At 56.1% G+C, this 19,330-nt stretch overlaps 2 protein-coding genes across 2 annotated transcripts; one reads left to right on the forward strand and one right to left on the reverse strand.

Annotated features, from left to right (window-relative positions):
* Positions 1-61: 61 nt before the first annotated feature.
* On the forward strand, positions 62-5,870 carry MONBRDRAFT_32431 (uncharacterized protein; the record flags this gene model as incomplete). The annotated part of the gene is made up of 21 exons (XM_001745754.1): positions 62-573; positions 661-1,400; positions 1,518-1,561; positions 1,649-1,786; positions 1,891-2,096; positions 2,429-2,508; positions 2,593-2,665; positions 2,754-2,822; positions 2,943-3,070; positions 3,165-3,258; positions 3,337-3,400; positions 3,505-3,574; positions 3,665-3,777; positions 3,879-3,985; positions 4,081-4,197; positions 4,276-4,449; positions 4,602-4,724; positions 4,922-5,009; positions 5,203-5,370; positions 5,511-5,601; positions 5,774-5,870. Exons 1-21 carry the CDS (start codon positions 202-204, stop codon positions 5,868-5,870), a joined length of 3,156 nt encoding a protein of 1,051 aa, XP_001745806.1. The 5' UTR covers positions 62-201.
* A 447-nt stretch (positions 5,871-6,317) lies between these two features.
* Positions 6,318-18,270, reverse strand: MONBRDRAFT_8244 (uncharacterized protein; the record flags this gene model as incomplete). Its single annotated transcript, XM_001745891.1, has 10 exons — positions 6,318-6,415; positions 6,515-6,703; positions 6,802-7,019; positions 7,108-7,293; positions 8,335-8,467; positions 8,577-9,271; positions 9,782-17,226; positions 17,315-17,368; positions 17,507-17,872; positions 18,187-18,270. 10 exons carry the CDS (start codon positions 18,268-18,270, stop codon positions 6,318-6,320), a joined length of 9,468 nt encoding a protein of 3,155 aa, XP_001745943.1.
* Between the last annotated feature and the right edge of the window lie 1,060 nt (positions 18,271-19,330).

A 19,330-nucleotide genomic window follows, 5' to 3' on the forward strand; every position in this document is an offset into this window, starting at 1 on the left:
TGTGTGTGTGTGTGTGTGTGTGTGTGTGTGAAACTGCGGACCCAGTTTTTTGGGGACGCACGAGGGTGTGTGACTTTACATCGGGGGTCATCGTCGCCGTTGTCGTCGTCGTCGTCGTCGCTGCCGTCGTCGTTGTCGCAGCACGCGGCGCGTGGGTGTCGTTGAGAGGGCGCACACTCGCGCGCGGACTAGTGGTACATCATGAGCTCCGCGCTGATCTGGAGTGCAGTGGCGACCCGACCGCGGTCGGCGCCTAGGCTGCTGGCCCGCCTGGGGGTGGTGCGGCGCTCGTTGCGGTACAGCCGCGAGGCCTGTCATCAGCAGAATGCAGCACGCCCTCAGCATAAAAAATATGACCATACCCTCCGGCTACCACGAACGGCTTTCCCCATGCGCCTGAATGCGGCGCAGGTCGAGCCCCGGATCCAGCAAGAGTGTCTCACAGGGCTTTACCCGCAGCTGCGCGACCGACCCGCCGATTCAAGCTCAGAGGATGGCCCCGCTGCTTTCATCCTGCACGACGGACCGCCCTTTGCCAACGGCGATCTGCACATGGGTCATGTCCTCAACAAGGTCGGAACTTTCACTCTTTTGCTGCTGCTGCTGCTGCTGCTGCTGCCATCGTCTCATCGCGCTTGATGTCACTGACCCCGCTTGCAGGTGCTCAAGGATGTGATCTGTCGCTACCAAGCTCTACAAGGCCGCCCGGTCCACTTTCGCCCCGGGTGGGACTGCCACGGCCTCCCCATCGAGGTAAAGGCCGTCTCGGCGGTCCGCTCCACCGATGCTTCCGAGGGCGCAGATGATGACGCCAATGCCACGGCCCAACTACTCGACGTTCGGCAAACTGCCGCCACCTTTGCAGCTGGTGCTATCGACCGCCAACGCACCCTCTTTAAGCGCCTCGGCATTCTTGCCGACTGGGAACGCCCTTACATCACCATGACCCCAGAGTACGAGGCTGCTCAGCTCAAGCTCTTTCACCACATGCTTGATCAAGGCCTCGTTTATCGCCGCTTCTGCCCCGTGCAATGGTCGCCCCAATCCCAAACAGCCCTCGCCGAGGCTGAAGTGGAGTACTACGACCACACGAGCACCAGCGCCTACGTGCGCTTTCCGCTCATCAACCGACCCACTGGCACCGACCCAGATACCCCCATCGCGGCCCTCATCTGGACGACCACCCCGTGGACGCTTCTAGCCAACCAAGCGCTAGCCTTCAATCCAGGCCTTCGCTATGTTCTTGTACGTCCTACTCCGGAAGCCCATGAGCTGCTCCTTATTGCATACGACCGCCTCGAGGCTCTTCGCCAAACTCTACAACAACCCCTCGACGTGATCCAAGATGTTCCTGCCACAGCCCTTGGTGACCTCCAGGCGCAGCACCCCCTGCACTCCCGGTACTGATCTTTATACCTTTCAATCCGTCTCGCATGACCGCATCCATGGAGAGACTCGTTAGCAAAACGTCTTTTGATGCACTTCTCATTTCATGGTACCTCTATCTACCTCTGTAGGACTATCCCCTTCATTGCGGGAGACCACGTGACCAGCGACGCCGGTTCGTTGCTCGCATGCTCTTCTGACAGCCCTCATGATTGCTGCATCTCTCACCTCAGTCCCGGGCGTGGACGTGCCGGTTCTACAGGCACGGGCGTGGTCCACACAGCCCCAGCGCATGGCGTAGAGGATTTTCGAGCCTGCCAGCGCGTTGGTATTGACGTGGAATTTAACCTCGTCGACGGTCGTGGTCGCTATCGAGATGCAGCTGGCCCCCAACTAGCAGGTTTGTCAGAACCTGACCCGTGTAACTTTGACAGATGCCCACGCCGACAAGCGCTCTCTCTGCCTCACCTCGTCTCTATTACTGTACCGACCCCGTCAACGTAGGCCTCGAGGTCTTGGGTGAAGGCAACACTACCGTGCTGGGTCAACTTGAGGCCGCAGGCAGCTTGGTGCATCGTGAAGCTTATCAACATCGATATCCTTATGACTGGCGTACCAAGACCCCGCTGCTCTTTCGTGCAACGCGCCAGTGGTTTGCCGACCTCCGGCACATTGGCGAACACGCGCGCGACGCCCTAGCCGACGTCCATGTACGAACTTTGGTCTCTTCCATGTTGACCTCGACGGCAGTTGAGCCATTCCTCAACGCACCCTGCATGATAGATCCACCCCCCGGCAGGCCGTGCACGCCTGGGCAGTATGCTACAAACGCGCCAAGAGTGGTGCATCAGCCGCCAACGCGCGTGGGGCGTTCCCATTGCTGTTCTCATCGACCAAGTAGGCTTGATTGTCCTGGTCCTTCTGTTTCGCTTTGTACTTCTTCCTTCTCCCACCTTGCCGCGAGCCTCCTGTTTCTCCTGCGCTTCCCTTTGATCCATTTTTTTTTTTTTTGATGCACACGCTCCACTTACTGGTCGCGTAGGAGACAGATCAGCCTCTGGTGGCACCTGAAGCACTCGCTCACATACGCGAGTGCATTGCAGAGCACGGCTCGGACTTTTGGTTCGTGACCTTGTCGTGAAGCCAACTTGCTCAGCAGATGCACATCTCTCATGTTATCCACCACCGCTTTCTGGATCCTTACAGGTGGCGAGCCTCGGTTGCCGAATTGCTCCCCTTGGATTTGCAAGCGCAGGCCACTCGCTACAAAAAGTCGACCGTGAGTTTTTTTAACCGCGTCCGTCCTGGCATTTCCCGCTGGCGTGGGATGTGCATGCCAATTACATGTGACCACGCACTCCGTGTAGGACACACTGGATGTCTGGTTTGATAGCGGTAGCTCTTGGAGCGCCGTGCTTGAAGCTGACCACGGCGAGGTGCGTAGCTCAAGTTTTTACTTTTACTTTTGCAGCCATTTTGTCTCTCGTGTCGAACCACCTGCTGACCCCACAACATTCACGCCCCCACTCCCATGCTCCTTTGACGGAACATTTCAGAACGCAAGAGCAGATGTGTATTTGGAAGGCTCAGATCAGCATCGTGGCTGGTTCCAGTCGAGTCTATTGTTGCGATCGGCGACCCGCCCAGATGGCCAAGCTCCCTATCGCCAGCTGCTTACACATGGGTGCGTGGACTTTAGCAAAACAGCTGGCCCGGACTTCGTTCCAAAATTTGATGTCGTGCTTTGTGACTCGAACCCTCATTGACCATACCTTTAGCTTTGTGCTTGATGAGCAAGGTCAAAAAATGTCCAAGTCACTGGGCAACGGCGTGGACCCGAGCGTTGTCATCAACGGTGGCAAGAACCTCAAGGTAACCCGTGCCTCCCCTGCCCGACTCCGAGTCCCCGTTTGCTCGCCCTCACGCACCAATGGTTGTCGAAACATATAGCAAGAGCCGGCCTACGGCGCAGACACCCTTCGTCTGTGGGCTGCCTCGGTTGATTACACCAATGGTAAGCTACAATGGATCCAGGCGGCTGCCACGGTCCACGCGCTGAGCTGACTGCACCGGTTTCGACCAGCTTACCCGTCTTGCTTGGCGCCATTTTGCGATTAGACGTCTCCATTGGCCCCAACACGCTACGCATCACTCACGAAAATCTGCGAAAGATCCGCAACGCTCTGCGGTGCGGTCCGCTGTGTCGACGCGTCTTGCTTTTTTGCGTGCATAAAGGCTTTGAAGGGCCAGGCCTCATCCGCTGTTGATTGGCGAATAGATTTATGCATGGCAATCTTGGCGCTGCAGAGCCGGCCTTGGCAAGTGGATCGGCAATAGTAGAGCTTCCCTCACTGGAAGCTTATCTGATGCATCTCCTCGCCGACTACGAAGGTCGGTTTTGCCTCCTTTGCACGCCAAGCAAGCATTTTGAACTTGCACGTAATAGCATGCACATTCAACATTTGCGGCTGGGTGGCACGGTGTCAATGCAGGCAGCGTGAAGGCAGCCTATGACCAGCACAATTTTCTTCGCGTACACCAAATAACACTCAACTTTATCCAAACGAACCTCTCTGGATTCTACTTTGAGATTATCAAGGTACTTTGCGAGGACGTTGTGTTGACACTACTTTCCAGCCGTCACAAGGCAATCCTGAACTCACCAACCACCCATCATCCCGCACCTTTGTATAGGATCGTTTGTACGCTGGTGGCCAAGACAGCAGCTACCTTGCCACACTCACCGTTCTGCGCCACATGCTCACGGCTTTTGAGCAAGCTCTGGCACCGATTTTGGTGCATACGATTGAGGTATGTGAGTGAGCGCAGGATGTTTTGCGAGCAGCGTTCACATTGATCAAACCTGTATTTCCGCTGTGGCTGGCACAGGAATCCTATGAAATTAGTAAGACGTATGGTGCTGCCAGTGAGGCTCACAGCTCGGTGATGCTCCGTCCGTGGACATCCTTCGCGGAGTGGCACCAGCCGGCTCTCGGCGAGCGGTTCGACGCTGTGCGAGAGCTGCGCCGCGAGGTTTTCCGCCTGGTCCAAGCCACGCGTGAGGTACGTACATAATTGCTCTTGGTGCCAAAGCCACAATCAGCCGATTCGACCGGCTATCCTCTCACGCTTTGAACCGCCTCTGAGATCTGACGTCGCGTTGTGACCCGACTTGTTACGCCCTTGCTGTATGGCTGGCTGGTTCTTGTTCATAGACGGGCGCCATCAAGGGTGGTAGTGATGCGCGCGTGAGCGTGCGTCTCCCTTCGGCCACGGGCCGCCTTGTCTACGAAGCACTTGATCATGATGCGCTGACCGAGGTGCTGCTCGTCAGCCAGGTGAGCCGCTTATACTTTTGGGGCACCAGAACTTGCCCTGTCATGCGCCTACGCACTCACCATGTGTCGATGATGGCCTCAATTGCAGCTTGACGTCGAAGTCGACGAGGCGGGTGCAGACATGGCAGTGCACGTGACACCCACCCATCTCCACAAATGCATGCGGTGCTGGCGTTTTGCTTGCCTGGACGCCGAAGACGAGCTTTGCCCGCGCTGCGCTACCCTCTTACCAGAACCATAGCTCACCCGAGGTAGACAAAAAAGAATTGAAATTTTTAGACCAAAGTAAAATACATATCGCACTATTAAAAGTATAATACTAATGTTCCTCTGTGGTTTGTGTTGCACCGGCATTTCGATCCATTGAAGTGTGTGTGTGTGTGTGTGTGTGTGCGCGCGCTTGTGTCGGGGCAGTGAGCGCCGGGTGGCTCGGGGTGGTGTTGACGGCGGCCTCTTGCATTGGTTTGGGTGATTGTAGGTGAAAAAAAAAAAGTCAACAGTAGGATGAAGCCCTTTGAGAAGCGTGCGGAGCAGCCTTCGACCCTCAACATGGATGATGATCACATCCGCCACGTTGAGCGGGAGGTCATCATCCGGAAAATGGTCAAGGAGAGCGCCGGGCAGTTTTGCCAAGACGAGATGAAAGGTCTGTCTGCTCGCTTAGAACCCTCGCGTCCAGTTGGCCTATGCATACAAGATAGGCCTGTCGTTCACCAAGGCTGGAGCCTCATGACCAAGTCCCTTGCTTTTGCCCCTCATGTGCCCTTTCTTGGCCGGTGGCTGCAGCTTTTGCTGATTGCGCCCGGGGCCGCTCCATCTCTGTCGTTTGGGCATGTCGCGAAGTCAATGACATTATGAAGCGTTGTATCGCATCACAGTACGTTGGCCTCTTTGTCGATCACGCAGGGGGCGAGGAACCCGCCACCAACATCTGTGCGCCACCTCTCTTGTTGGTCAGACTCAACTTGTCTGTGTAGCTCACACCTTCACACCTGTGTTGCTGGCCCGGTGCATCTCGTCGGTATTTGAATGGATGCTGGCATTGATAGCATGACAGATGCAGACTTTGAGCGCGAGACGCAGCGATTTATTGAGCTTCGCCGACTCAACCGCGCGCGCCTGGCACAAAGTGAAGAGCACCAATAGAGACGTCGTGTTCAAGTGTTGATTCGAATACAGCAGCCTTTGTTCTCAGATGATATCTGGATGAACTGAGCCAGTAGTGTCATGCTACACAGCTATACTCGCCCACTCAGACAATCTGACAGGCACCATACTGACCCCACCTCCGCCCCTGCATTACAACGATTCCTCCCCCCATTGCCGAAGCCTCGCGCCTGGCCTCCAAAACTCTTTGACCCTGCAGTTGCCAACTTGGCTGAGCTGAGAAGGCTACATCGGACAAAATTATTCTTTTCATATCAATTGAGATTCAAAGCAGATCAGGTTCTCCAAAACACAAACACAGTGGCCGTACATGACATGGATAAGCAATCGGTGCATCGAGGGGGGCCATGATCCGAACAATACATTCGCAGAACGTCATACAACGGCTCGACAAGGATGCAATGTGCCATGTGCTTTTAACAAGGCTCATAGCTCCACGTCATCATCTCCGCCGTCTCGCACCACGGTCAGGTAGCCGGCTGTATCCAAGCGCCCGGGCTCAGAAAAGTCTGGGTTTTCATTGGCTACAAGAAAAGAGAGAACGAGAGCATTCAGTTGAGATTGCACGATAAATGAACCAGATACATCTCGACAGCATCTGTGGCGTACGCTCTCAAACATACCTTCAGCGTATAATGGCTCGTTGCGAGAGCCTGAATGGGCCATGCCTACGAGGCACGTGTGGGACAAAGCACAGGCATGCATGTGACAAACGGCGGAAGACTGCAGGCAAAGCTGCACACTTGGCATGGACGTACTGGTGCGGTAGTAGAGGCCGTCGTCGTCACCAGACCGGTCTCGCGAAGCGTCGTCTAAAACCAAGCAAGAGGGCGTGAGACTTACTAAATGGCACGCTTAACCAAAAGAGGCACAACGTTACGGAAAAGTGAAATGGCTGGTCGAGACATACAGGTTGGATTGGCAAAAACGGTCGCACTCCGGTCAGCCACGGTGTACTGTTGCGCTTTACGGTTGGCCGTGCGAATCTTGTAGCACGTGATTGCAATGATGAGAACAATCAGCAGAATGACACCTGCCACCACAGCGATGATGATGGGAATCCAATCGTCCATGGATTTGGCCGAGCTGCTCGATTTGTTGCTCTCGCCATTTCCACTCTTGGTGGTGCTGGATGGAGTTTGTGAGCTCGAAGAAGTGGTCCTTGCCGCGGGCGCCGAGGTGGTCACTGCAGATTTTGTAGTTGCAGCAGTCGTACTTGATGATGTCGCCGTTGCCATAGTTGTCGTCGTGGTTGTGGCAGTTGTTCTTGTGATCGTTGTGGTCGTTGTGGTCGTTGTGGTCGTTGTGGTCGTTGTGGTCGTCGTCGTCGTCGTCGTCGTGGTAGTGGTCGTTGGCACAACACCAAGGCAAGTGCCGGCAACGCATGTGTCGTTGACTGTTTCTGCCATACCATCAGAGCTGCATCCAAAGTAGCAACCAAGCAAACAACCCCACAACGTTAAGACAAACCATGCTTCTTAGCTTGAAAGTAGCAAGATGAGAGACCAGAAGAGACCCGCGCAAGTCCCTACCACGACGTTCCGTCGATCAGGGGCGTGCCCACAAAGCATTCACCCTGGTGGCAGATGGCACTGCGGCGACACGGTCCTGGATCACAAACAATGCCTGCACACAAATCCACCCCAATGCACTCGCCCGCGAGGCACTGGTCGCCCAGCGTGTTTGCACGACCGTCATTACTGCACATGCAGAAATGATAATATCATGAGACCCATGACAACCAAGCGCTAGCGCTGAAGATGAAGACAAGGAAAGGCTAAAGAAGCTCCGCGTACCAATCTGTGCCGTTTGCCACGGGCGCAAAACGACAAGCCCCTTCGTTACAGCCCAAGCTGTATTGGCAGGCCGGGGCAGCACAGCTCACATCGACGCAAGGGTCACGAACGCCACTGCACACGCCGGCACCATCGCAGACGTCGTTGAGCGTGGCATTCTATGGTTAGGGTTTGGCATAAGATAACGACAGACCATGAGTAAAGGCATGCGGCTGCACTCTGCACTCTGCACAGCAGCAACGCAACTCGCAGACTTTGCAGCACACACATTCTGATCATCACAAGGCGCGCCCGCCTGCATGGGCGTGGCACTGCACTCCCCCGTCCGATTGTTGCAGATACTTTGCACAAAGCAAGGGCCAAGATCTGGGCACGCCTTATTGGCGCAAGGATCCGGAATAGCCTCGCATGTACCGGATACACAGCGACCTGTCATTGGCACCTCGTCGCTAGTACAAGAGGTGCCATCAAGGGCGAATACGTGCGTGCATCGATTCGCAAGCGCGTCGCATGCGGCTACCAGACACGGGTTGCTGGGTTCGGGGCATTGAGTCACGTTGCAGTCTTCAGGAGGCGTGATGCAAACGCCTGATTGACATACGCCAGTTGGACAAGACGTTCCTTCACTGGCATAGTCATACACGCACTGCCCAATGCCACCATCACAAGCAGCACTAGTGATGCAGGCCGAAGTCTGATTACACACAACGCCGTAGCACCTGTCCACCACACCGCTGCATACCCCCGCCTGACAGCTGTCGTCGATGGTTCGCACATCTCCTGGATCACAGAAACAACGACAAACGCATAAAATCATGCAAGGTTTACTAGCGTCCAGGCAACAAGAAAACATATCCACAAGTCAGGGCCACGAGCCAAGCAGACGTACCGTCATCACATGTGGTGCCATCAGGTAGCACTGGAGTGGTGCAAGTGCCATCGGTGCATTCACCGGTAGCATGACATTGTGACACGGGCGAGCAAACGATCAAGTCACAGCCGGGTCGCCCGACACACAGGTGATCAGCAGTACATTGATCCTCAATTGTACTGGCGTTACCATCGTCGCAGTTGTGGCCCGCGGGAAAAAAGTAGGACTGACAGGTTCCTGAAATGGGCTCACAAGCAGCGCTGGCACAAGGCCCAACTGTGTCGCACGTGACGTTGGCACAATTATCGGTCGACACGCACACGCCACTGACACACGAATCAAGAGTACTGGCATTGCCATCGGAGCACGGCGTTCCATCGTCTAGCGCCACCGCAATGCACTGGCCGGTCATGGAATCACAGCTGCTCTCCTCACATTGGACCGTATTAGCGCAGGAAACATTGAAACAGGGGTCGAGTTGGCCAATGCACGTTCCACCGAGACACGTGCTGTTGTAGGTTTCGGGGCGACCGTCATCGCATATGCTGCCATCTGGTAGGTTCACATATTCACACATTCGAGCGCTGGAGTTACATGCCACACTAGCGGTACATGTAGTTGTCAGACTGCACGTCACGGTAGAGCAGTAATCTGTTCCGACACAAACGCCGTCCTGGCACATGTCGTCTATTGTTGAGTCACGACCGTCGTCACTGCATGCGGCACGCCGCGATGCGAGGGCAGTCAAAGCAGAAGAAAAAAAAATTATGTGGGGTGCAGCGAGGCACAAGAGTGGAAAGATGACAAGTGAGGGCTAGAGCGGGGCTAGGCTCCGAGCAGGGTTAAATGAATACAATCGATCAACATGCCTATGCCTTGATTTGCAAGCGGTTTGAAACGTACCAGGCAAGTCCATTTGGCTTGGCTGATTCAATGCAACCCAACCCTGCGTGGCATGCAGCAATCTTACATGACGAGCTTGCTGTGCATGCTGTGCTTTCACAGACGTCTAGAAAGGCAGTGCCATTCAGCATATGAGATTTTAAAACTTTGAACCATGTAAGCTATTGCTTCAAGAGGAACAGACAAAATACTAACCAGGTACGCAAGACATGTTGCCTGTTTGGACATAACCCTCTGCGCATGAGCACGAGGGCGGAGCGTCACTACCCGACTCCAGGCAAATTTGACCTGGCCCGGAACAATTTCCCCATGAAGCGCACGCCCCGCCCAGGGACACGTTCATCAGAGCCCACGGAAAGTTATAACTCGGCGCTGTACTCAGCCAGCGCAGACTGACAAAGCTCTGGCGACAGGTGGGGGGGATGGACACCGTGAAAGCGGCGGCATAGCTACTGCTCGTCGCTCGACCCGTCCAAAAGACTGAGTAGCGAGCAAAGTCGGTTGTGCATGCCAAACCAATATAGGTGACGGAGTATGAAGAGGTACCACAGCCAATCAACTCAAAAGAGACGGTCTCAACAAAGGTCAAGTTGAGAGGTTGCGTCAGAGCCTCCTGATTGACTGATCTATCCTGAAAGTACAGAGAAGGGACTCTCGCGCACGATGATGAGATAACGCCAGTGGCCACCGCCCACTTGCTCGGATCTACAGACGTGCCCGTGAAAGTGTCTTGCAAGTACGCGCGCACAGCAGCACTGCGGTCGCAGGCCAAGCCGCTATATCCAGCATCACAGATGCAAGCCCCCGATCCCGTGCATCGACCGTGCCCGCTACACATATTGGGACAGCCTGGGCCGATGTAAAGGTCGTCCACGGCAAAAACATTGCCCGGAGTCATGGCCAGCTTCAGTCGCACCGAATCACCAATGGAAGTGCCCAATGGAAACGCGAAGCGTCGCCATTCGCCGGCTTGTGCGGGATAAATTTCGCCCTGATAAAAGGTCATCGTTTTGCACGAGGATGAAGAGATCGTTCCATCACAGCTGTAAGGCACAGGTGAAAAGGAACCCGTAACGTCGGTACTATATGACACTTGCAGAGGTACCGTGGCACTTGTGTCACCACACCCAACGCGTGCGGCAAATTGCACCCAAGTTGTTAGCAATGGATAGCCGGCCAGCTGCACATCAGCCAGGGCCCAAGCGTCATTGCCGGGAGCGGTATTGGAGAAGACAGCTTGACGCCAGCGGAAACGAACGGTGCCATTGCGAAATTCTGGGTAATTGTCCATCGCGATGCTGTAGGCCTGTGCACCGGAGAGAGTCTGCAACGTTGTCCAGGTTGCGCCGCTGTCTTGCGAGTACTCGAGACGTACGATGTCCCCGGCCTCGGGCGGCTCGCAACCCGAAACGCCGACGTTGGCCGTAAAAGTTAGACGAAGGCCATCCGTGCGAACAAACAAATCCTCTGTCTCGAGTAGCCGATCGGCAGAGGCAAGTTGAAAGCCCAGAGCATTGGTCAGGCCACAAAATGTGCCAAACTCTGCACCAACCGCCTGTGCGTACGGGCTGTCGACCTCAGAACTGGTTGGCGGGCGAAGGAGGGACACAAGGCTGGGTCGCAGGTCTAGCACGCGCGTCACCACGCTCAGCTCCGCCGTACTTGTCCCAGAGAAGTATAAGACGTTGTTGTCTCGCCCGCATGTCGTTCGCACATCGCCACCGGTGACAAACAAAAAATTCTCCTCGTCAACATCGTCAAAGTCGTCCTCAAGCACGGACGGTGAGCTTGCGGACGGACCGACAAACACGTTGTCGAGACTGATAACATCGTAGTTTTCGGATGCCGTGTGGCTCGGCTGGAAAAAGGCGAGGCGCACTCCATCGCGCCGGGCGCTGCTGGGCAGGCTGATCGAACTCAGAAAAGCCGTCGACGTGCTGGACGAGACGGTTGTAATGCGCGTCCAAGAGCGGCCAAAGTCAAGGCTGTACGCCACAATCAACCCTTCGCTAGAAGATGGTTGTCGGCAGAGCGAGGTGTATGGTGACGTGCCGAACTTGCTCATCAACTCGATGACCAGCGCATTCGTGAGATTGAGTTCGTTTGTCACGAGAAAGCGGAGGTTCGGTTGATTGAAAAGCAAAGCATAGCCATCAGCCACCGCTTGACAGCTGCCGCCATTGGCAGCCAACTTGTAACCATAGCTCTGCTTCAAATTCCAGATTGTGGGATCGGGCGCGTCAAAGGTCTCCTTGACAGCATCCACGGGCATGCTACCCGCAACGCAGCCACGCCCATCTGCAGTCCGATCATAGCCATCATCGCATCGACAGCCGTTCAGGGTGCAGAAACCATGGCCTCGACAATCATATTCACAACCATTGCCGACATACAGCTCAGCCACGCTAAGACCAAAGGTGTCGCTGGTTTCCGGGCCCCCGACCTCAAAGCGACGCGCTGAGTTCAGAGCACGCACGGGGAGCGTCAAGCGTCGATACGTCTTGGTGAAGTCACTCAAAAAATAAGAGCTTACACCATGGCCTTGCCAATAGGAGCAGCTGCTCGACCCACAAGTGGACGTGGCAGCTGTCAACGATGTCGCCGTACCACTCCCCTCTGGAGTCGACTGCAGCACTACTTCGCTGCTCGACACGGCTGCGGCCGTGCCGCAAGCAGCCACAAGTCGCACCTGCAGAAACGCGTCCGAAGAGTTGATGTGCACCAGACCGGTTTCGAACGTCTTGAAGGCGCTACCAGCGGTAGCAAACCGCAACGCGGGCTCACCGCAATAAGATGCGTACCCACTTGTGCCTGTGGCAAACGTGAAGGAGGCTGAATCGAGGGCTGTACCGTTGAGCGTGAGGTGCAAAATTGAAGGAACAGAGTCCTGCGATACGATGGCAAAATTATCCACGGCCCATTCGTCGTAGCCAACAGTGCTGAGGTGCGAGGGCTGGTAAAGGAGAATCCGCGTGGCGCGCGTTTTGGCGGCCGCCGGAATGGCCAGACGCAGGCGCTCAGCTTGATAGTAGGTCTCCATACCAGATAATGTACTCAACACCGTCCAGGTAGCGCCCGTATCGATGCTATAGGCGATAACAAGACCCTGTGCAGCCGAGGCCGAGTTGCAGCTTGAGTCTGCACTGTTTCCCATGCGAATCATGAAGGAGACGTCGCGGCCACGACGAAGATCCAGGTCGCCAGTCATGGCAAAGCGCTCATATGCCGAGTCAAAATGCAAGCTGCGGCTATTCGACCCTGCAAAAATAGTGCATTCGGAAACCTTCAAGGTTTCGCCGCTCAGCTGGGCCCAGCGCCGAGGATCGAGATCATCCTCAAAATCCTCCTTGAAGCCGGAGAGCGGCTCTGATGGCACACAGCCCGCATCACTCAGAACGTAGGTAAGATCACACTCACAAGTAGCATTGACGCAACGCCCGTACCGACCACAGCCAATGCGATCGGTAGTGCTGCACTCGGAGCCAATGTAGACATTGTCCAGCGCAAAGGCTCGTGTGGAAGCGCTCGAAACTGAATCTTGCGCCACCCAACGCAGTCGCAACGGCTGATTCAAGCGTGAAGCCAGATTGGTCTTTTCCAAGGGCAGCAGATGACGAACCCACGTTGCCGAAGCTGCGGCAAAATAGTCCGAGCCTCCCAGACCTACCCACGATGTGCAACTCGGAGACGACAGCGGGTTGCACTGGGACGGCAGCAGCGATTGCCACGACACCCCAAAGTCAAGGCTATACTCCAGGCGCACAAAGGAGGATGAATAGGAACCGCAGCCAACGGCCATGTCAAACTGCACGTAAGCGCCGGCACCATCAGCATCCAGCCAGATTGGCGCCGTTTCCATGAGCGCCAGCGCTTCTCCGGAAGCAGCCGCCTTGAGAACGCTGGCGCGCCCGCAGTAACCATCCACCGCAGCGTTGATCGTGTAGGCCATGACAGGTGCTGGCGTGAGGACGCTACCCGCGGTGAAGGCAAGTGTGCTTGGCCGCGCCTGTGGTGCAGCGGGACCGAGGGTCACGGCATCCAGATACCACGTGTCGTAGTTGGCGGTGAAGCGCGTGCCAGGCTGCGTCCAGGCAAACATTACGCCTGGCCCGGCCTGGGCTGCGCCCACGACCATGGTCACCGCCTGCACGGTCTGGTAACTGGACACCGGATTAAAATCCCCCCAGCGAGTCCAGGAGTAACCGTTATTGCGCGAGAAGAGTAGTACCACGCGCTCATTTGAGGAATCCGGAGCGTTGCAGCCGCTACTGTCGTCACCGTACATAAGCAAGAAAGAAAGGGACTGGTTCTCGACCGGAGACAAGGGTTGAGTCGTCAAGCGACGCGTGGCATACTCGCTAAAGAAGGCAGCCACACCAGCACCCATGCCATTGCAGGGCAGCGCTGTGCTGCCGCCAAAGGACCGAACTTGCCAAATATCCGACTGGACTCCCTGGGTGAATTCTTCCGAAAAGCTGACTTGCGCAGCGGTGGAAACGCAGGCCCCAGATGCGTCAAGCCGAGCATGTGCGTCGCAGATGCAACCTTCGGACGTACAACGCCCAAACCCACCGCAGGGTGCGCCCTCGCGCATGGGACAGCGAAGGCCCACGGTCAAGTTGCCCAAAGCAAAGCTATAGCGACTGTTGTCGCTTGCACGAATGCGGAACCGACGGTGTGGGGCTGGACTAATGGGCAGCGTGATACGAGTCCACGTGTCACCATAATCGGCCGCAAAAAGAGTGCTGCCATCAATGTTTGTGCAGGTTGTCGTTACCAATGGATTGCAGCTGGCGCGCAAGTTGTTCCACGAGCCTGGTCTGTCGCTGTATTGGATTAGGATTTCAAAGTCGTCGTTTCTCGACCCACAATTGGTGGCCAAGTCAAACTGTAAAAAGGAAGCCTCGGTCACATTGAGAAAAACTGTCGAGATCTGGGCCGTTCCTTCGTCGCTGGTCTGCCCCTCAAAGCGCAAAACCTCCGGTCGTCCACAGTAGGCGTCCACTGCTGCATTTTGGATGTGCACAAACTTGGCATCATCGCGTCCCGTCACGAGACTATCTTCGAGGTAGTTGGGAAGTGCCTCGAGCTGTGGTCCGACGTAGATCTCATCCAGACTCCACTCGTCATAGCCCAGGGTAGCGCCGCTGGTTGACGAGGCAACATAGGGCTGCCAAAACATGAACCGCACGGCCCGACCTCGAGCGGCAGCTGGAAGGGCCAGCTCAAGCGGATACGTGGCGCCGTCGTCAATGTCCGTGCCAGGCACCGTGGCGAGGATTTCATAGGTGAGTCCACCGTCTGTAGAAAAACTCACTGCCACACCCTCAGTTGACGAGTCCACATCGTTGCATCCGTTGAGGTTGCTGTTGCCACCATTAATGGTAGCCTCGAGCAGCTCGGCGTGAGTTGTGTCCAAGTCGCGAGTAATAGCCATACGCATGGCATTGGTAAAAAACAGCAAAGGACCGGCGCCATGAACTCCACACTTGCGGCCAGAGCCACTACGCCGAACACCAGCCAAGGCTTGCCAGCCGTCAGCGGGTGTGACTTGGACGCCGTCATCGCGAAAAAGCGTGGGATTGGTGCCTGCAAGCGCCACGCACGTCTCATTTGCAGTCTGATAGCCGTCATCACATACGCAACCGTTGGTGGTGCAGATACCGTGATTGTTGCAGGCAGCAGGGCAACGTGAGGTGGGGTCCACCATAAAGGAAAAGTTGGCAGCAGCAAAGTCGCCACTGAGGCGGAAGCGCAGTGGCTGATTCGACTCGGGCAGCTGCGCCGCCAACCGACGCGGCCCGCTGACAAAGAAATCGCTGTCAATATAGCGGAAGGCGGCTTCAGTGTGCGTCTGGCAGCTACTGGAGGACAGAGGGTTGCAGGTACTCAAGGAGCTCCAACTCTGCCCCCAAGAAGTGGAGTAGGCCAAGTCCACCTGGCCAGAACCTGCACATGACTGGTCGAGCACAAACTGCACCGCAGGCTGTTGTGGTATACGGCCAGCCAAGGACACGTCGAAAAGCCCCCAAAAGTCGTCCTCGGCACCATGATGGGTCTGAATCCAGCGGAAGGCGACGGTGTGACCAACAAAGGTGTCCGAATTCAGTGCAAATGCAAAGCCGTTGGTGGATGAAGCAAATGATCTGACGGTCACGAAAATGCCGTTGTCTAGACTATACTGGAATTGCACATACTCATCGCTATTATCAGGGCTGTCACAGTCGCCCACGCTGAGCAGAAGCGAGAAGGTCAAGGTGTAAGCCTCGTGATCAATGGCAAAGGGTTGAGTGGTAACGCTACGCGGAGCAGCGCCATCGCTCGAGTCGACGGCCAGATTGAGCAAAACGCCAGCCTGGGACTGGCCACAGAGTTGTGCCTCGTCCTGCCCACCGACCACGGTAGCAAAGTCTGACACGGTCCGCGCGGCATCCATGAAACGCGTCTCAGGGTTGGGTCCCATGTCACGAGTAGTGAGTGAGGCAGCGATGCCGCCCACCGTACGACCGACTGCGGCTGGCGCACCACCAAAGCACTGTGAGCTGGCTGGCGAGGCAATAACCACATTGGCTGGGAAGAGCCAGTCGCCGCGGGCTAGGTCGGAGGATGTGTTGAGGGGCATAGCAAAGGAGATGGCAGTCGGCCCTTCGCTGTAACCTATAAAAATGCCATCGAGCTGCCAAACGCCCGTGTCAGGGTTGGCTTGCCACCACATGAAGCTAACCGCCGCGTCGCGGGCAGCAGAGGGAAGGTTGTAGACATAGTACAAGGGCGTTGCTGATGCAGAGGAGGTGTACGTTATGGTGTCCAGACCCATCACCGAATGGCCACCGTCCAGGCTGTAGCCAATGTACAGGCGAGCTGTCGACCCACTGCCGGAGCAGGCGCCGATGCTTGGTGAAGAGCCATATCGCACGTTAAAGCTGATTCGTTCAGCGTTGCGAGTATCGAGGGGCTGGGTCAGAAGGCGCACACGAACGAGAGGGTCATAGGCCAGCGCGCCACCATCTTGAACGTAGCCACACTTTGGGGTGCCTGATCCAGTCCAGGCACCCAAGCTCACATCGGCCCACCGTGTTGATGAGGGCGCGCTTGCAAAGTCTTCGCGCAACTCGGTCGCTTGGCGGCCATTGGGCATGCATTTTTGATCGACGGTACTCCAATTGAAGTTGGTTTGACAGGCACAACCAGTTGGGGTGCAGCTGCCAAACGCGCTACAGGCCTTGCCGCGACAGGAGCTGCCGATATAAAGGCCGCGCAATGCTAGAGGCTGGCGGCCCGAGTTGGGACGAAAACGGAACATGACTTCGTTGGGTGCTTGAACGGCTGGGAGCTCATACCAGACGCGCCGAAACCCGCTCGCAAAGTCTTGAGTTTTGATTATGCTGGTGTCCGGCACCCAGTAGGAGCAGCTGGCCGCGTAGCTGCAATAGCTGGTGGAGGAGATGTAAGAGAAGGAGCGACCACCGTTGAGGCTGTACTCAATGGACAAGCCATTGGACGTGTCGGCACCGTCCGCGTTGCAACCCAGGGCTAGATCCAATTCAAGGACGTTGCTGGCATTGGGAGCGAGCAGAAAGGTTTGGGAATACATGTCGGCGACGGCCGACGTGGAGGCTGCCACGAGGGCTGGCGACGCACAAAAGCTGCTTTTTTGACCATAAAACGAGCTGAAGATGCTGCTTGGCTGGTCCAGATCCAGGTGGCCCGCATAGCGCGACCCAACATCAGAGCTTAGTCCAGCCAGGGCAAAGTGGGAAAGGGCCTAGAGTTGATGGTGGGGACAGCCAAGACCAAACGCAAAGGTGGTCAGCGGTTATGGGCGCAAACACAGCATGGACCAGAAAACTCACAAATTTCTGTGAAGAGCCCTGCTGCATGATGGCGAAGCGGACACCTTGCACGCGCTGTGTTGGAGGGATGGGGATCGAGGACTAACACATCAACGGTATCCGCCATCCGGCGTCGGAAGGGTCGTGAGGTGAGTGGTTGCAAGGAACGATCAAACCGAAGCTGGCTCCTTATACGAAAGCGTCATGACTTACCCAACCAGCAGCCAAGCGGTCGGCTAAAAGGCGATAGGTCACGCCGCCGTCAACAGAGAAGAGCAAGGCTGGACGGTATGCAGTGCTGACATAGCAGGAGGAGGAGGTGGACGACCCCATATCAATGTGAAACACGAGGACGGTCGCGTTGCGAGCGTCGATGACGGGTGTCTCCAGCCATCTGCGGGGGCTGAGGGCGTTGCTCGGTGAGATGTAACTGAAGGGGGTCTGATCGAAGTTGATGACCGGGCCGTTGGCAATCAGGGTGTATCCGGTGTTGGAGCAGGTGTCTGTACCACGGCCGGTGCGCACAAAGCGCCAGTTGAGGTCGTTGGTGAAGTCTGGCGAGTAGGGCGCCGTGTCAGACTGTAAAGGTAGACACCCATAATCGACATTGGGAGCGTGATCATGATCACACATGCAAGTGCCGTTGTGCTGGCATGTGCCTGCATTGCTGCACATGTTGGGGCAGTCGGCAGAGATGATGACATCAGCGATGGCATAAGTCAGAGTTGCACTTCCCGTCACGACAAAGTTTAGTGTGCTAAGCAGATTTTTGCCCCACAAGGTGCAAGAGGACACGGTTGGGTGAGCATGGGGTGGTAGCGACGCACGGAAAGGAAAAAAAAAAAACCCCTGGTGCAGGCCAAGCAACATTGGGGACAAGCATCAGTGCACACCTGGTTGTGGAGGAGCTCTGCAGCGGTACAACAACTCGCTGCCAGGAGCCTTGCAGTTCCAGCGTGGTGGAAGGCAAAGGCCATCCTGGCACGCTAGAGCAGGAGGCAGATGTAATATCGCAGAGCGGCATCTATTGTGGGTGGGCAAGGGGGTGAGGGAGAGGACCGGTTGTCCGGGCGTGGTCACAAGCTGGATTCGGCTCTACACGTGGCGCCTGTTACCAAAACCATGAACGGACCAGAAGGCTGCGGCCAGTATCAGCCTCGAGCAGCTGGGCATCGACGGCGGCGGTGCTGCTGCTGGGACTGCCTCCACAGGTTCCAACAAGGATGCTGTATTGGAGGTAGGCGCCCTCGGGGATGGCTCCCGTAACATTGAAAGAAAGCGTGTTGGAGGTGCGCTGGGCAGGCCGAGCGCAGTATTCTGTCACCGGGACACTGTCATTTGCAACGACCTGCACAGGCTCGCCAGTGACCGCAACAATACCTGGAAGATGTCAAAGTCAAAACAAGCGACAAGATCAGAAGCGAAGGGGACAGTGGGCGGGCAAGTTAGAGGATATGGGGTGTGTGTGTGAACGCTCAGGATTCGATGGCCGAGCAACTTTGATCAAAGCCGTACACGAGGCGAGAAGAACTATCGCTTGAAGGGTGAGGGTCGCAGCCATGATGGCAGGTACGTTCGAGCTGCTCTTGAAGCGAATGCACCGGGCGACGTGATGCGCGGCTCGAGCCGCAGCACGTGGGCCGGATCAGGCGGATCCGTCTGCGATCAATCAAGCCGCACGATCAGGCCACGAAGCATTAGCAACCGATATCCCAAACATCAAGCCCCTCCACTACAAGCCACCCGACTCCACCGAAAACTCATGCCCGAGCATGCGCTGCCTTTTGAGTGATGAGCCACCCCGGCCGAATCCTGCGGTTTCTGTACCTGTTCGCGCTCTCTCTCGCTCTCTCTCTCTCTCTCTCTCTCTCTCTCTCAAATGCACAACAAAAAAGCAAACAACGACGCTGACATGTAGTTGGAAGATGCCGAGCTTTGGCAACATGTTGAAGATCGCAATGCAGTCACTAGGTAAAAAGATGAAGAGAAAATGTGAGATGTTGATGTGATGCAGGATGGGTGCGTTGGTGTTTGGGG

Source organism: Monosiga brevicollis, genomic scaffold, assembly GCF_000002865.3.
Source record: "Monosiga brevicollis MX1 MONBRscaffold_10 genomic scaffold, whole genome shotgun sequence".
Taxonomy (NCBI): domain Eukaryota; class Choanoflagellata; order Craspedida; family Salpingoecidae; genus Monosiga; species Monosiga brevicollis.